At 56.6% G+C, this 17,097-nt stretch overlaps 2 protein-coding genes across 2 annotated transcripts in view; one reads left to right on the forward strand and one right to left on the reverse strand.

Moving 5' to 3' along the window:
- SMYD5 (SMYD family member 5) overlaps positions 1-8,029 on the forward strand; it is a 15,182-nt gene extending 7,153 nt beyond the window's left edge. The window contains exons 4-13 of the mRNA XM_027839954.1: positions 177-298; positions 765-834; positions 1,590-1,694; positions 2,205-2,267; positions 4,124-4,194; positions 4,682-4,788; positions 5,024-5,080; positions 5,677-5,771; positions 6,218-6,288; positions 6,434-8,029. Of these exons, the coding sequence (XP_027695755.1) occupies positions 177-298; positions 765-834; positions 1,590-1,694; positions 2,205-2,267; positions 4,124-4,194; positions 4,682-4,788; positions 5,024-5,080; positions 5,677-5,771; positions 6,218-6,288; positions 6,434-6,581 (909 nt within the window). The 3' untranslated portion in view covers positions 6,582-8,029. The remainder of the gene's footprint in view (positions 1-176; positions 299-764; positions 835-1,589; positions 1,695-2,204; positions 2,268-4,123; positions 4,195-4,681; positions 4,789-5,023; positions 5,081-5,676; positions 5,772-6,217; positions 6,289-6,433) is intronic.
- Positions 8,030-9,064: 1,035 nt separating this feature from the next.
- On the reverse strand, positions 9,065-13,643 carry PRADC1 (protease associated domain containing 1). Its single transcript, XM_027839955.1, has 5 exons — positions 13,538-13,643; positions 10,713-10,813; positions 10,218-10,327; positions 9,716-9,883; positions 9,065-9,563 (listed from the first exon to the last, which is right to left on the reverse strand). The coding sequence occupies exons 1-5, from the start codon at positions 13,602-13,604 to the stop codon at positions 9,443-9,445; spliced, it is 567 nt and encodes a 188-aa protein (XP_027695756.1). The 5' UTR covers positions 13,605-13,643; the 3' UTR covers positions 9,065-9,442.
- Between the last annotated feature and the right edge of the window lie 3,454 nt (positions 13,644-17,097).

The following is a 17,097-nucleotide window of genomic DNA, read 5'->3' on the forward strand; positions in this document are numbered from 1 at the left end:
CTTCAGGGCCAGTGCTCTATCCACTGCGCCACCTAGCTGCCCCCTGTCCTGTCTCCCTCATAGACTGTAAACCCCCTGAGGGCAGGCCTGTTTTAGTTTTTCTCTTTGCGTACCTTTAAATGAATGATGAGTCCCCCCACCAGGGGCCCTCACAGACCCTCCCCTCTTATTGGCAGGTGGCATATTGTAGCGCAGAGTGCCGCCAGGCAGCCTTGGAGCAGTACCACCGAGCCCTGTGCCTGGGGCCTTCTCAGAATGACCCCGAGCATCCTCTCAACAAGCTTCAGGAGGCCTGGAGGTCAGCTTCCCCACTGCTCTCCAGCCATCTCCCCTTCTCCCTCCTTCCCTTGAAATCACTTTCCCAGAATGTCCTTTGCTGCAGCCTCCCTGGGCCTGGGGGATCTGAGTCTATTCTGCAGCCTTTGCCCAGCTGGCCCAGGACGTTGGCACAGGCCGGAGGGCTGGATCTTTCTTTAGGTTGAGGGTCCACTGGAGGCTTCTCAGCCGGCTCCCGGACTCCAGAGTATATCCAGGGTGTCCAACAGGATCCTCCCTGACCCTCCCAGCATCTCCCTGTCAGCGGGCCAAGAGGCTTCTGTTCCTTCCCATTCCCCAAGAGTGAAGTCCTCAAGGTTACCAAGGCCTGCCTTATCCCTGGCTCCTCTTCCCATCCTCAATTTCTGCTGGGTGACGATGGGGTGTAGCAAGTCATTCCCAGGCCCCTCTCAGGAGTTCCTGACCCAGGCTTGTTTCTTCCCCTGCAGGAGCGTCCACTACCCTCCTGAGACTGCCAGCATCATGCTGATGGCCCGGATGGTGGCGACTGTGAAGCAGGTGAGTATTAGCTCCTTCCTTCCCCTCCCTCCTCCTCCTCCTCCCCCCTCCTCCAGGGGACACAGCCTTGAGCTGGCACCTTCTTTGCCCCAGAACTGCCCAGATCTGTGCTCTTCCCCCAGGATGACTTTAATTCAGACAGATGGGGGTGGGCTGGGGACTCGAGGCAACTCCATGCAGAGGGCCCATAGAGGCAGGAGGGGCCAAGATTTCTGGTCATCCAGATGTGGGACGTGAGCCTGGCGGCTACTGGGCCCCCCAAAGAAAAGCAGAAGGCTCGTGTGGCTTCTTGTCACAAGGAGATTGTGCCCCAGCGGTATCTGAGATGGGGTTTGATTTACTCAAACTGGCTTGGTAGTAAGAAGAGTGAGTGATGGGCACACAGACCCAAGAGCCGCCACCTGCAGCCTAGCCCCTTCACCCAATAGCTTCTTGTCTCCTTTCCTGGGTTTCTGGGGCGTGGCGTGATCCTCTTCCTGGGTGAGGCTGGGGGGAGGGCCAATCAGAGGAGTAGTGTGCCCTGGGGTGGGGGTAGGGAGGGCAGTGTGGGTGCCAGTGGGGCCCTGGGGTGCGGGTGGGGAGGACAGTGTAGATGCCAGTGGGGCCCTGGGGTGGGGAGGACAGTGTAGATGCCAGTGGGGCCCTGGGGTGGGGGTGGGGAGGACATTGCAGATGCCAGTGGCGCCCTGGGCCGAGTGAGCACATTGGCCTGAGACCACATAGCTCTGTGGCGTGTGTGTGTGTTTGCCCTGTAGGCGAAGGATAAGGAATGCTGGATCAAACTCTTCTCCCAGTTCTGTAATAAAACGGCCAACGAGGAGGAAGAGATCGTCCACAAACTCCTGGGAGACAAGTTTCAGGTCAGTCCTGGGTCCCCCAGCAGGCCTTGCTCTGCTGGAGGAGCCTCCGGCTCCGCTCGGTCCAGGCTGGGGGTGGGGGGCGTCGATGGGCCCTGCAGGGTCCAGGGGGCCCCACCTCTGAGCCAGGGAGCTTCTGGCCTGGCAGGCTGATCAGGATGCCCCTAAAGGGCCCTCAGGGCCCTGCCCTCTCCAGGCCTCCTGGCTGTGCCTGTGGTCGCTTCCCTGGGCCTCTTTTCTCCCCTGTAAAGCGAGGGGCTTGGTCTGGATGCCCTCGAAGGCTCCACCTGGCTCTGTAGCTGGGGTCCTCAGTGGTTTGGTGCAGACCTCTTAGAGTGGCTCAGAAACTGGGGGGTAGTTATTCTTAAGTGAGAGTTGGGGGGTAGTAGAGGGGAGCAGGGAGAAGTGGCCTGCCGAGGTCCCCCCACGGCCTCCCCGCAGCGCCCAGGAGACCGTCCTGGGCCTAGGGATCCCTGGGAGCTTTCTCATCTCTGCTGCCTCCTACCCCATCAGGGCCAGCTGGAGCTTCTGAGACGGCTCTTCACCGAGGCTCTGTATGAAGAACAGCTCAGTCGGGTGAGCCGGGCACAGAGCCCTCCTCCCTGTCATGGGTGCTGGGGAGTTGTGCCAGTCATGTCTGACTCTCCTGACCCCATTTGGGGATTTCTTGGCAAAGATACTGGAGTGGTTGGCCATTTGCTTCTCCAGCTCACTTTATAGATGAGGAAACTGAGGCAGAGAGGGTTAAGTGACTTGTAAGTGTCTGAGCCCGGATTTAAACTCGGGATGGGCTCAAGCTCTATCCACTGCGCCTCCTGGTTACCCACATCTTCCCTGGGGGCTCTTGATTTGGGGAGTGGGCTGAGGTCAGCCTGACTCTTGGAGTCTCTTGAAACTGGGGTGGTATAGGATCTGGAAATAATCCTTTGCTGGGAGCTTGTCCCGTCCTGGCATTCCTTGGGCATCTACCATGTGTCGAGGAGGGATTCAGGATCAGAGGTCAGCTGCGTAAGTCTGGTGGGGGCTTTTGGCCTCCCTGCTTGAGCCAAAACCAAGGCTAGACTGACCTCCCCGGCCATTCCTGCCTGCCTTGACCGTCTTCAGCGGACTCTGAACTCTGAGACTCCCCAGCCTGTCTGCATTCAAGGTGTAGGACAATAGTGGATGATACTTAGTGAGCATTTATTGAGTGCCCATTGCATGCCAGGCACCATGTAAGTGCTGGAGAAACAAAGAAAGGCAAATATAGTGCCCTCTCCCAGGAACTCCCACGTAAGGGGGGAAACAGCAGGTACCCGGGTAAAACAAGATACGTGTAGAGTAGAAGGAAGGCAGTCAGAGGGGAAGGCATTGGCAGCTGTGGGAGGGCCAGGACCAGGCCTCCTGCAGAAGGTGGGATTTGAGCCAGGGAGACCAAGAGGCAGAGGAGAGGGTGCAGGCAATGTAATGGCGCCACGTTAGGTTGGAGAAACAGCCAGGGGGCCGTGGGAATCCATGGGACGGAGTAAGGAAAGAAGGCTGGACAAGGAGGAAGGGGCTAGCTAGCTAATGGGGGGCTTCAGAAGCCAAGCAGGATTTTATATTTGATCCTGGAGATGATAAAGAGCTCCTGGGGTTCACTGAGTAGAGAGGATGTCTTGGTCAGAACCTTCCTTTGTAAAAATCACTTTGGCATTGATGGCTTGGCCCAGGAGGTGCTGGAGGCTGGCACAGTCATGCAGGGATGAATTGACTGTGTGTAGATGAAGGTGATCCTGAGGATGGGGAGGCGATGAGCCCTTCAGGTGTCAAACCAGATTAAAGTATCAGGAAAAGTTTAACGAAATAAAAATACAATGTGGCGTGTGGCTTTCTCAGTTACCGTATGGCCCCGCAAGTAACAGGGAAGATGCAGAGTTCTGCCTTAGCCACATAGAGATGTCTCCCAGGGACAGCTGGAGATGTGTGCCTGGAGCTGAGGGGAGAGCGTAGGGTTCAGCCTGGGGACCGAGGAGTGGTGGGGTGAGGGACCCCAGTGGGGACAGAGGGCAGGGATTAACCAGGGGCAGGAGGTTTTTGCCTAGGGCTCGGCCTGGGGACTGAGGAGTGGTGGGGTGAGGGACCCCAGTGGGGAGGGAGGGCAGCGATTAACCAGGGGCAGGAGATTCGTGCCTAGAGTTCAGGGGAGAGTGTAGGTCTTGGCCTGGGGACTGAGGAATGGTGGGGTGAGGGACCCCAGTGGGGACAGAGGGCAGGGATTAACCAGGGGCAGGAGGTTTTTGCCTAGGGCTCGGCCTGGGGACTGAGGAGTGGTGGGGTGAGGGACCCCAGTGGGGAGGGAGGGCAGCGATTGACCAGGGGCTGCTTTCTGGGGGACATGCTGAGGTGAGGCCAAAGCCAGGCCAGGACTGCATCTCTTCTGATTTCTCTTTCTCTCTGGGTTTAACGTGCAGTGGTTTACGCCAGATGGATTCCGGTCTCTCTTTGCTCTTGTTGGGACAAACGGTCAAGGAATTGGGACCAGGTAATGAGGACATTGGTGGGGGGCCTGGGGGGCCAGGCAGCAGTGGAAGGTGGAAGGCTGGTTAGCCGCCTCCACTGAGCATGTCCTGTGGGCAGAGTTTTGGGCTGGAGCTGGGGTTGGGGAGCAAAGCACAGTGGGAGGTGTCCTATCTGGATTGAATAGCTGCTGTGTCTGGAGTGCCTTCTGGGGCCACACTGCCCTGGAGACGGGCGTGGATGTGCCCTGAGCTGGAGCGCCAGTGAACACAAACCACGGTGAAATAGCCAGTACCAAGGACAGATGAAAACTGAGGTTGGGACCTGCCCGCCGGCAGCTCTCTTCTAACTGACTGTTCCTGTGGCCCGTGGTTTGGGTCTCATTCTGTTTTTGCGCCTCTCAGTGTTGGCCTTTGCTGCCTCTCCCAGCCGCAGAGCCAGCTGCGGGGAGGGGGCTCTGAGGCGGGGGGGGCCCTCATCCACCAATGCTTGGCTTGCTCCGTGTCCCCCAGTTCCCTGAGTCAGTGGGTCCATGGTTGTGACGCCCTCGACTTGAAGCCCCAGGAGCGTGAGCAGCTGGATGCGTTCATCGATCAGCTGTACAAGGACATCGAGAGAGGTGGGTGGGGCCTGCTTGCTTGCCCCCTCCCCTCTCACACAGACAGCTCCTTGTCTCATAGAGCGAGATGTCCGGATGGGAAATCTGCCCAGAACGTGAGGGGCCAAAGTCTGTCATTGGGCTGGAAAGGGTCTCGGGTGGGTGGGAGGCAGGGGGTTCATGGAGGAGGTGGGCTTAGGCCAGGTCGTGCCAGCCAGGCCTCCCCTGCTGCCACACCTGTCTGTCTGTCTTACAGTGAGTGGCGAATTCCTCAACTGTGAAGGGTCCGGGCTCTTCGTGCTCCAGAGCTGCTGTGAGTCGTTTGGGGGGGGGGTGGGCAGGGCCCCAGGGGCTTCGGATCTCCACGGTGTGCCTGGGACAACTGAGCCCCCCACAAGGGGAGGAAGGGAGTCTTTTTCCTTGAGCCCTTGTGTCAGGGTGTGGTGTGGACTGTGGGAGCCTGCACGGGGAGGTGGAGACCCAGGCTGGCCGTGCCAGCTGTGCGTGCCCTTGAGCATGCTATCCGCTTCTCCCACATCAGGGGCTCAACCTCTGGGCTGGGTTTTCGGTGTCAGTGAACCAGGAAGCCTCTATCGAGCACCTGCTGTGTCCTGGACACCACGCTGGGCCCTGGGGCTGCTCCTGCCCTCAGGAGGCCACACTCTATCCATGGCAAGAACGCTGGTTATCTCCCTGACCATCTGTGTGACCTTGGCCTCAGCTTCCCCATCTGTAAAACGAGGATTGCTCATAGGTCCCTGCTGGCTCTGAGCCTGGAATCCCACAAGTGTCCGGAAGCGTGGCCCTCTGCAGAGACTCCAGGGAGCCAGGGGAGGCCTTAGCTGGTGGCAGCACCTGCCGCCTCTCTATTTCTTACTGACCATCCTCCTGACCTCCCTTGTTTCTCAGGCAACCACAGCTGTGTCCCCAACGCAGAGACCTCCTTCCCAGAAAACAACTTCCTTCTCCATGTCACGGCCCTCGAGGACATCAAGCCTGGAGAGGTAACGGGGGGCGTGGCCAGCGCCCCTGGCTGCCGGGGTCCCTATTGGGCCGTCTGGGCCCTGAGCTGCTCACCTCCTCTCCCTGTGGCTCCACCTGCTCTCCTTCCATCTCACAGAGCTCAGACGCGTTCCTCGGGCCTCTTCTAGGGCAGCCCCAGGCTCTGCCACGTCCCACGTGGGTGGGTGGCTTGGGCCAAGTCCCTTCGCCTGCATGGGCCTCCCTCAAAGGAAGCCTTGGATTCACCGGCAGCTCCAACGCTCTGGGCCCTGGCTCCCTGGCTCTCCCCACCCCCCGGCTTCTTGTTCTTGGCTGGCACTCGGGGGGTGGGCAGTTAGAGGGGCTCACGGGCTGTCTGCAGTCCACCCTCCCTGGGGGTCACGGTGGATGTGGCCGTAGGCTGAGGAGAGGGCCTCGTCTCTCTGTCCACCCCCCCCCCATCCCCTAGGAAATCTGTATCAGTTACCTGGACTGCTGCCAGCGTGAGCGGAGCCGACACAGCCGGCACAAGGTTCTCAGGTACCCCGGAAGGGAAGGAGGTGCGGGACAGCTGGGGGGGGCCGGGGGGATGGGAGCAGCTGGGGGGGGCCGGGGGAGATGGGAGCAGCTGGAGGGGGGGGCCCGACTCTCCCAGCCCCTGAGTGCCCGGCTCCATGCTCTGCAGGGAGAACTACCTGTTTGTTTGCTCCTGCCCCAAATGCCTGGCCGAGGCTGAGGATCCCAGTGTGACCTCTGAGGAAGAAGAGGAGGAAGAGGAGGAGGAGGGTGAGCCAGAGGACGCCGAGCTGGAGGACGAGATGACTGATGTTTGATGTCCCGACCCTGACCCTCACCCTGACCTCGTCATGCAGGAAAGGGGTCTTTGGGAGCTGCCCCCTGACCTCATTCCCCATCCTGAGAGGAGCATCTGACCTCCCTGCTTCCCAATCTGGCTGCCCAGGGCGTGGGGCGTCGTGAGCCTGGTGTGGAAAACTGGGGCCCTTGGACCTGTGGAGGGGCAGCCCGGGTCGGGGCGGGGGGCAGGCCTCACTCCCCCTTCCTGGCTCTCTAGTGAGCCCCACCCACTGTGAGAGTATTCCAGTGGGGCACCAAGATTGGCTGCAGTTTTTTGAAACTCCTGCCTACCCCAGCCTGTTAATTGATTTATTTATTTTGGGAACAAAGTTTCAAAGCTGAGTTACTGGGCACTGTCAATGTGGGGCCTCCACTGAGGAAGCATCATTCGGCCTCCCCTCTCTTCCAGGGGCTCTCCCCAGCCTTGGCTGGTCACTTTTAGTTGGTTCAGGAAGCCGCTGGCCCCTTTGGGGGATGGCTGCAGGCCCATTCTGCCTAGCAGGGCCTTCTTCCTCTAGGCCCTGTCTGGTTTTGCCTCCCTCCCTGTCTAGGGGCTCCTCAGCCCCACAGTCAGGCCTAGACGCTCCTTCCCCAAGCCCTCAGAATCTCATCTTGTGCCTTTTCTTCCCTGCCTGGGCAGGGGTGGTGGTTGGAGCCTGCTGGGCCTGGGGGAGATGTGAGCCTTTCCCTGGAATGGTCGGAACTGGCAGCTGGGGGGCTTGGGGCTCTCACAGGGGGTGGAGCGTTTGCTCTTTGCCTGGGATCATTTAGGGGGAGAAGTGGGTCTCCTGTTGGGGAGGGGTGGAGCCCCTGTTTGCCTGCCTCCCACCCTTCCTATTTGAAGGCCATACGTACTGATAACCTCTGCTGCAGGCCTCCAATCCCGGGTTTCGGGGAGCTGGTTTTCTTGCAATGCCATTCCTTCTTTCCTCCTCTCCTTCCCACCTCTGGTGCTGTGCAGGCTTGTTAATAGTGAGGACCTAGGGAACCGAGCAGTCTTCCTGGGGCAGAGGAGGGCTGTGGTGGCCAGCCAAGGGCTAGGGTGGTTCCATCTGGGGGCTCGCCATCTGCTGACCTGCCTTTCTCCTCCCCCAGTATAAAGCATCTGACCCTCTCCAGGGGTATAATCGGTGCCTACCCCTCCACTGGGCCTGGGGGGCTGTTCATTGGTCTGGACCATCTGGCCCAGCCCCATCACGTAGAGGTCGGCAGGCAGTCCCAGGTGTGAATCACTCCATGCTGTGCTGTGTGACAGGATGCGCTGCGCTCTCTCCCCCCTCTCTGTGTCCCCTGCCCCCCCCCAGGAGGGAATGTGTCACATGTCTTCCATTTCCCTTTCCCTGTTCTGTCTGGTGCTCGCTCCATGCTGACCATCATCCCACCCAGCCGTTCAGTGTTCTCAATAAACCGTGACCCTCTGTACGGATCGAAGTCTCCAGGCTCGGTCTGCCGGCCTCACGTGGGCCCCCAGCTGCTCAGAGGGCTCCCTTGCCCTGCAGCCCGCACTCGGGGCCTTTTGCTGTTCTCCCTGGAGGTTCTTCCTGGAGACAGGGGGCCTGTGGCAGGAACCAGAGCAGCCTTTCACAGAACATTGTGGGGTTTGCAAAGTGCCTGTGGTACATGATCACATTTGCACCTGACAACAACTTTGTGAGTGGAGAGAAAAGGCAACCACAGTGTAGGTGATTTTCACCCACATGGGAGGGGGTGAGGACCTGGCTCTTTCCCAGTCCCTGTCCTCTCCTGACACACCTTTCGGCCATCCCTCTTCCCAGCCTCTGGCCAAGCCCGGGCCTCCTCCAGTGGCTTTCTCTCTGGGTAGGAAACTTCTATCACAAGACCCAGAGCATTCCGTTTAATCCTGGAGAGGCTCTTATCACTTGCTGCCCACTCCCCAATAACCGACATTGTAAACCGCGGAGATGGGCAGAACCTGTCCCTGAGGGTCTCAGAGTTTCACAGTGACTTGTGAACTCTGAAATTCTTTTCCAGATAAGGACACCAAGGCAGACCGGAGCTCATTTGCTCCAGATCAAACCTCAGGTCTGTGCCAAAGGCCGGGTTTGAAGCCTGCTCTTCTGGCTCCAGTTTGAGTCCTTTTCATGGTTTGTGTCTTGGCTCCCTCAGGCACAGGCCAGAAAGTCTATGGGGAGCCCTTCTCTGAGGAATGCTTTTACAGGCATCTAGTACAGGAGAAGCCAATTATATGGAAATAACAGGGAAATGTTTGGTTTGTTTTTTAAACAAGTTCATGGAGCCCAGGTGCTGAGCCCCTGCTTAGCTGGGGATGCTCCTGCCTCCTGCACCTGATGGAGGGCCCTGGCTGCCACCCAATGAGCCTGGGCACCTTGGGCACATCCCTTTCCCTCTTGGTGTGTGTTTCCTTCTCTAGTTCAGGAGGTCAGACTGGAGCCCCAGGGGCCCTGGACGATTCTGACAGGCAGATAACTGACATCGTCACTAAAAATCTAGGAAGACTTTATTGTGCTAACAGCAGTGGCTGCCCAGGGGGCAAGGGAAGGGGGTTTCCCCTTTGCCCCTCCCACAGAGAACAGCACCATTCTCACCCCCATCTCCCTGGTCCCTTTGCCCCAGCCTGTGACCAGCCTAGCTCTAGGCATCTCAGGGTACTGTCCCCAGAGGTGTGGGACCTTGGACAGGGCATGGAGGGAGGGAAGGAAGTCGGTCATACATTTGTTTCACCAAGGCAAAAGATGGGAGCTGTCAGACATGGCTCCCTCCCCCATTGTTGGACAGCCTCAAACGGCAAAAGCTCAGGGTTTTGGTGCCTCCTTCCCCCCAGGCCAGAGTCTCAAGGCTGGGGGACCTGGCATCTCTTCTACCAAAAAGTCCAAGGCGGCTGCAGCAGTTCAAAGGTGGGGATGCTGGTGACGTTGACAGGGATGGAGATGATGGCCCAAGGCAGACCGTGCTGTTCAAGAGAGCGTCTGATCATGTAGCTGAGGGAAGAAGGAAGAGAAGGCTGCACCTGGCTGTCCCCCATCTGACAGGCCGCCCGGGAATGAAAGACCCTTCATAAGACACAGAAGTGAAGGCCATCTCTCCCCCATGACAGTTAGCGGGGACCATGCCTCCCTCTGGGAGCCCTCACCCATCTCTGCCGAGCAGGAAGAGGGCCGGGATGTCTGCTGTGCGGCGGCTGCTGTCCTGAATCATCTCCACGTAGAAGCTGTCGTTGTCCGCTGCATTGTCAGAGATGATCACTGCTCGACCCCCGTGTTCCTGTACCACCCTCGTCTTGGAGAGGAAGGAGCAGCCCCTGGCAGAAACAAGAAGAGGCTATCAGGAGGCAGGAAGAGTAGCGGGCTCCGTGGCATGGAGAATCCAGAAAATGGACCAAATCGGGTCCGCCCCAGTACCAAAAAGAAACCCAAAAGTGGATGTCAAGGGAATGACTATTACTGTGGATAACCCCAAACCCCACAGATAAGCCCTCAAAACCAGCGTATGCCAAGGGAATGACCCTGGAAACCTGAACAAAGCTGATAAAATCCCCCAGAGGTCCCACCAGCCACCTCCAACAAGCTTCCTGTCATCGTCCCTCCCCTTCTGCCCCATCTGCCCCTAGACCCCTGGTCGGACTAGGCCCTCACCCCCGCTCCACCAAGGCAATCTGGTCCTGGATGAAAAACCCGTTGTTGAGTGGTCCGCAGGCCTCCGGGGGGTCAGCTGGGACAAGCTGGATCTGCTCGTACCTCGTGTGCTGCAAAACACAAAGTCAGGTCGTGGAGCTCCCCAGAAAAGAGTCCAGGGTAGAACTGGGGAGTAAGGGGGCAGCCAGGGGCTGCGTCCTCACAGGCAGCCAGGGCAGGGCTTACTAGCACCAAAAAGGGGGCAAATGACTTGGGTGACATCACACAGCAAGTCCTAAGCGTAGTGGATGGGAGAATCTGGGTCTCCTGTTTTCATTAGACTCAGTGCACCCCCTGAAGGGCCTGCCTGCTTCCACTGTGCAAGGCCCTCAGGGAGCACTGGCTGTCCTCTGGGATGGTCCAGCCCTTGACGGGGATTAGAAGGGCAGGTGATCCTTAATTCCCCCAGGCAGAAGGAAGAGGGAGCAAAGCTCCCTGTCTTAGCCCTGCACTTACGAAGACACCCCCAAAATCCTTGGCAGGAGTGACAGTGAAGATGTAGCGAATGTCCCCTGGGCTCAGCACTTGGAAGTACAGATATTCATGGATGCGCAAACCTATGGAGAGGCAGAGAGGTGAGAGCCTGGGGGACCAGCCAGCCCTCGGCTCAGGGTGAAAGGATGTCATCAGGCCTGAGCTCCGAAGGAGTCCCTGATGCGATGGGGAGGACGCAGACCTGCCAATGGGAGACAGGATGGACCACCACGGAATCCACAGACACGCAGTATGACAAGAGTGGCATCCTACCTTCTCCCATTCCCAGCCTGGCCTATGGCTATGTGGGTGGAAGATGGAGGAATTGATCCACTGTCCCTCTTCGCTGGACTAGGGCAGTCTGACCTAAGTGGGGGAGAGGAGTGAGACTCCCCAACCTTGGGGAAGACAGAAGGGCGATTTTGAGCCCCTGGGCCACGCGCCATGCAGGGTTTTGAGGCCTGACAACAGAGTACGAGAGGGATTCCAGGGCAGAGGTGCCAGGGAAAACCCATTGCCCTGGGTTTCGGCAGGGATCCTCTGTCACGTTATGCAATTGCCTGGCATCTCACTATTCCTGTGGGAACCTCAGAGGGAGGGAGGGAGGGAGGGCCTGATGTGTGGCACTGGCTGGGAACCCAGTCCAAAGATCTTTAGCATGCTCGAGCCAAAAGACCTTGGAGACCAGATAGCCCAACTCCACCTCATTTTCCAGAAGAGGAAATGGCCCGAGATCAAGGAAGGGATTTGCCTGAGGTTGCCAAGATAGACATTCCCTATCTGTGTTACTAAAACAAACAAGCCAACTGATTGAACAAGAACTTCGTGCCAGACTGTGTGCCGGGGGCGAGGACAGAGAGACAAAATGAAGACTCATGCCTGCCTCATCATAGATCTAATGTTGGAAAGGGACCTTGGAGGGCATGGAGTCTAATCCCCTCATTTTATAGGAAGCAAGTGCAGAGAAAGGTCAAGGGACTTGTCCAGGGTTAGTAAGTAAGTGTGTGCAGTAGATAAAGTGCTGGGCCTGGTGTCAGAAAGACCCAAGTTCAAATCCAGCCTCAGATACTCACTAGCTGTGTGACCCTGGGCAAGTCACTTCACCCTGTTTACTTCAGTTTCCTCATCTGTCAAATGAGCTGGAAAAGGCAATGGCAAACCACTCCATGGTCTTTGCCAAGAAAGCCCCAGGTAGGGTCAGAACTGAGCAACAAGGGCTGGAACTTGAGGTCCTCCTGATTCCAAGCACAATCCACCTTTAGGGACTTACATTCTATCTTAGGGATGCAACTGGTACTCAGACAAATTCAGAGGAGAAGAAGAGGAGAAGCTCTGGGAAGTTCTGGAAGGAGATGCTTATCCTTGAGCTGAGCGAATAGAGTTTAAGAAGTGCAGGTGAGGAAGTACACTGAAGCCGCAAGTAGGGCAGGAGACTGAGGAGCTGTCCCCAGCAGGGGCCTTTGTAATCTAGGGCGGAGGCTTCCTTTCTCAGGAGAGGGGTAGGGGAGGGGGAGGACTCGAGCCATTCATCAGCACCCCCTGACCCCTGCAGGGGCCTTCCTGACGCGAGCTCCCTGTTCCCGGCTGGTCTCCGCCTCATCTCCCACACTGGGCCCGGGGTTGCCGAGGGCAGGCGGGGGTTGGGAAGGAGCGCCGTGTCCTGTGACCTGTGTCCACCTTGCCTGGCCAAGTGTCCCCAAACAACTCTCCCAGACTCTAAGTTTCAGAGAGAAGGGGAGTTTCCTCCCCTAGCAGTTGCCTCCGCCAATGAGATCGCGGTCCGCCCCCATCCCCTGCATTTAGCACGCTTTCTGGGGTGACGCAGGGGTGTATTCTACACCCCCCTCCCCCGACTAGAAGGGAGGTCCCTCAAACAGGTCAGGCGTGTCCATACTTGGCATAGTCCCCAGTTTCTAGCTTGGATTTCTCTGCAAGAAGCAAGCAGCTGGAAAGTTGTGTTTTGGAAGTGAATTTGAGCCCACTAATCTCTGCCTACTGAAGAGATCTCTGAGTCCCAACTCCTCACTGGCCGGGAAATTCCCCACGTGCCCAAGGTCACTCAGGCAATAAGAGTCAGAAGCAGAATTTGAACCGAGGGCTCTGGCCACTGCCATGTCAAACTCATCTGACCACAACCTAGTCTTAGGAGCTGGAATCGACCTAATCCAACCCACTCATTTTACAGAGAGGGAAACCGAGGCCCGAGTGGAGGAAGCGACTTTACAGGGTCACATGGTAGAGCCGAAAGGGGCTTCAGAGACCAACCCACTCATTTTGCAGATGAGGAAACCGAGGCCTGGGTGGAGGAAGCGACTTTACAGGGTCACATGGTAGAGCTGAAAGGGGCTTCAGAGACCAACCCACTCATTTTACAGAGGGGGAAACCGAGGCCCGGGCAGAGGAAGGGACTTTACAGTTACAGATGCAGAGCTGGAAGGGGCTTGGAGGTCACCGAGTCCAGCCCTTCGTCTTAGTGGGGAGCAGAAATGAGGCTCGGGGCCTGGGCACTACTTGTCCAAGGGCATTCGGACAGGCAGTGAGGGGCCCGACCCCGACCAGGATCCCAGGACCTGCCCGAGGTGTCCCCGGGAGTCTTTGACAGGGGCAGGATCTGCCCCCTCCCCCCGAAATGACCTGGCACGTGACAGACGAGGAAACTGAGCCCCAGCGTCGGGTCCCTCCGGGATCCAGGTCTCCGAGTGGGGTCAGAGGTCAGTTTGCCCCCCTCTCTCCCGCACCCCACACCCCAGCACATTTGGTACATCTGGCGCCCGTTCCCGCCCGGCCGCCGGCCAGGCCTGGCTCACCGTGGGTCAGCACGCACGTGGAGCACCACAGCCAGAAGCAGCCCCAGCCCGCGACGCCCCGGACCATCTCGGGCCGGCCGGAGGACACTCGCTCCCGGGGCCGCCGCTGCCGCCACCGCCGCCTTCTCCTCCAGACCGCGCGCCCCGTGACAGCTGCTCCGGTTGACCCGCCCCCGGCCTCCGCTGCCCACGCTCATTGGACAGCCGGGGGCGAGACCTGATTGGGAAAAGCGCCCGTTGATAGACCGCCTCCTCCCGCCCCTTCCACTTTATTGGTTAACGAGGAAGGCGGCTAGGGCTGTTTGGGTGCAATGCCTTTCGATATCTTCTGTTCCCGCCTCCCGCCCCCACCTTCTTTTACAGCTCTCCTACGCCTTATGTTCATTGGTGGCAACGAGGAGCGTGGATGAGAGCCGATTGGTGGAAATCGCTGTCAATAGCCTTGTCATTTCGGCGACTCCCCCAGCCTATGCCTCAAGCCATTGGGGAAAGGGAGCGGGGCTAAGATCTGACTGGGCCCAAGTCTCACCTGGCTCCTCCCCCCCCCCCCCCCCGCCTCTACAACTTTGTTCGGAATTACCACCCCATACCGAATAAACGGGAAGCCGGAAATTACGCCAGGGGCCCACGGGGTGATAGATCTTTGGGCCTACGCCGTGGTTCGCGTTTCTTCCGCACTCTAAGATTCCCCGAGCATCTTGGAGTTGGCCGAGGGGGCGGGGAGTCCCGAGAGCGAGCCCTCCCTGGGTCAACGAGTTTTGGAGGACTAAAAGCCTAGAGTGGAAGTTGTAGGCTGGAGATCCTCCGAGCGTGGCCGAGTCTGCTACGCACCCACGGTACAGATGATGAGTGTCCTCACCCCAACTCCTATTCCACGGACAAGTTGGGCCCCAGAGGATAGCTGCAGCTTCACCCCAGGGTTCCAGGGGTGCCCTGGAGGACTGAGGTGTCTTTCTAATGCTGGAGCTCCCTTTCGGGCGTGTTCTTTCCGATATCGTGTCCCGTGATTAGCGCCTCAGTATTGTCTAGCCAGTTAATACCACTGAGCTCTTACAGAGGGAGGCTTACTAGAAAGACGGAGTCCAGTCCCTTACAAAGCCCCGAAAGGCAGAAGGAAGGAAAGAAGCGCAAACAGGGGCAGCCCCTTCCCAGGCGCAGGCGCAGGCGCAGGCTTGCCCGCGTGCTCACGGCTGGCCAGGTGCGAGGAGGGGCAGCGCCCGGCCCCGCACCTGGCGCTCCAGAGCTCGGAGACAGACGTGTGTTTACAAATCTTGGCCAGTAAGAAGGAAAGCAAAAAAAAAAAAAAAAGAAGGAAGGAAAGCGAGAGACTGAGCCCTGAGTGTCTTTTGGATACGCGTTCAGCTCAGCAGCCAACGAAGAGCCTTTCTTTCCATCCTCGCTCAGCGAGGTGACAGACGTCGGCCACGGAGTACCCGTGCATGCTCTGAAGTCAGGCTCACCAAGCGTCCACCTGGGTTGCAGCAGGCGGGGAGACGTTTGTAAAGTGCTTTGTAAACCTTGAAGTGCTATACAACGTGTTCCAAAAGTTTTAGTAACTTAAAACTACCCTAAGACTGTTGGGACGCCTTATATAAATGGCCTCGGATGAAAGGATGAAGGTGTATGGGGAGGGGGTGGACTTAAAGATTTGAGGAGAGAATTATAGGATCTTAGATCTAGAGATGAAAGGGACCTTGGAAATCATAGAGTCCAGTCACCTCATCTTAGAGGTGAAGAAACTGAGGCAAACAGGTAGTGACTTGCTCAGGAACTTAGAGCTAGTAAGTGTCGGAGGCAGGATTTGACCCTGGGTCTTCCTTCCTTTAAGCCCACATTTCACCAGTTTGGAACAGCCGTTGGAGTGAGTGGGGTAGCCAGTCTATTAGGGAGGAGTCAAAAGATCTCTCTTCAGTGAAGGCTTGTAATGGACCCAGTCACCACTGTTTCCTGACTTCTTCCAGCTCTGTTTAGCAGCAGGTGAGTGGGAGGGTTGGAGGCTGGCTATGAGAGTCATCCAGGGCTTGGGTCCAGCAAGGCATGGGCGGTGAAAGGACCAGAGAGCAAGAGATGCAAGCAAAGAAGACGGTGTGTTGTTCAACTCACTCGTTAAGGGGTCCATACTGCTAAAGGAAGAAACTGTCAGAGACTGGGCCAAGGCCAATAAGAGTACTGATGCATCCAGCGATGAGAAGACATCATGAGGACAAAGGCAGGGTTTAGGAGGGGGAGTGAGGCACCATAAGAGATGGAATGAGAGGAGAATATGGTAGATAGAGGAATTTCAGAGTTCTTGATCATGGGATGGTGTCCAAAACCTCAGATACTCAATAGTTGTGTGACCCTGGGCAAGTCAATTAACCCCATTTGCCTCAGTTTCCTTATCTCAAAAATGAACTGGAGAAGGTAATGGCAAATCACTCCAATATCTCTGCCAAGAAAACCCCCAAATGGGGTCATAATTGAAACTGAACCACAACAAAAAACTCTCAGGGTTGTTGTGAGGATCAAATGAGATAATATTTTTAAAGCATTTTCCAGTCTTCAAAGCACTATATAAGTGTGAGTTATTATTACTACTATTATTATTATGGATGGTCCAGTCTCTTAGTCTCATAGAACTTTAATTTCCTTATCAGTAAAATGAGGATAATAATAGCACCTACCTCCTGGAGTAGATAGAAGGCAGTTAGACAGCACAGTGGGGCATTGGACCTGGAGTTAGGAAGGCCTGAGTTCAAATTTAACCTTAGATAATTACCAGCTGTATGATTCTGGGCAAGTCGCTTAACCTCTGTATGTCTCCATTTCCTCAAGAATCGAATGTGATCATAATTGTAAATCATTTAGCATAATGCTTGGCACCTAGTAAGTGCTTAATGTTTATTTCCTTCCTTCCTCTCACCTGGACTATTAAAATGGCCTTTTAGCTGGTGTCTCAAACTCTTTCCCACTCCAGTCCATCATTCACACAGCTGCCAAAAATGATTCTTCTAAAGCTTGGTCTGATTATGTCATTTTCCATTCTTTTTCTCTCTTTCCCTCTCCCTCCCTGCTTCTCCCTTCCCCTTCTCCTTCTGCCTGTCTGTTTCCCTGGCCTCCTTCAGAATTCAGATTAAGTGTCTCTTCCCCCACCCCCCATCCCCCAACAGCTAGTGCCTTCCCCCCCAAGGTCATCTCCCATTTATCTCTTTTATATAGGTTATGTACAAATCTAAATACATACATGTTGTCGTCTCAGTATATGCAGGACCTCACTTGGAAACAGTGCTGACTTTGGAGTCAGAAGCCATAGGTTAAAATTCCTCTTCTGACATTTGCTATGTCACATATCATTAGGTAGATTACTTCAACCTCATTGGCCTTAGTTTCATCTTTAAAAATGAGTTCAACTAGATTAGGCTCAGATGAGGGGCTCCTAACCTTTTTTTGGGGGGGGGGGTCCTGAATCCCTCAGGCAGTTTGGTGAAGCCTATGGATCCCTTCGAAATCATATTTTTAATGGGAAAACTGGAAAAGAGTGTGGCAGAAACTAGGCATAGACCAAAATCTCACACCATATA

Source organism: Vombatus ursinus, unplaced genomic scaffold, assembly GCF_900497805.2.
Source record: "Vombatus ursinus unplaced genomic scaffold, bare-nosed wombat genome assembly UNPS02014837.1, whole genome shotgun sequence".
Classification (NCBI taxonomy): Eukaryota; Metazoa; Chordata; class Mammalia; order Diprotodontia; family Vombatidae; genus Vombatus; species Vombatus ursinus.

Bases quoted from the DNA above. Each gene is read 5' to 3' on its own strand.
- PRADC1 (XM_027839955.1), bottom strand. From the start codon at position 13,604: ATGGTCCGGGGCGTCGCGGGCTGGGGCTGCTTCTGGCTGTGGTGCTCC. The intron at 10,814-13,537 runs GTGAGCCAGGCC...GCCTCTCCATAG, and splicing joins CACGTGCGTGCTGACCCACG to GTTTGCGCATCCATGAATAT. The intron at 10,328-10,712 runs GTAAGTGCAGGG...TGTGTTTTGCAG, and splicing joins AGGATTTTGGGGGTGTCTTC to CACACGAGGTACGAGCAGAT.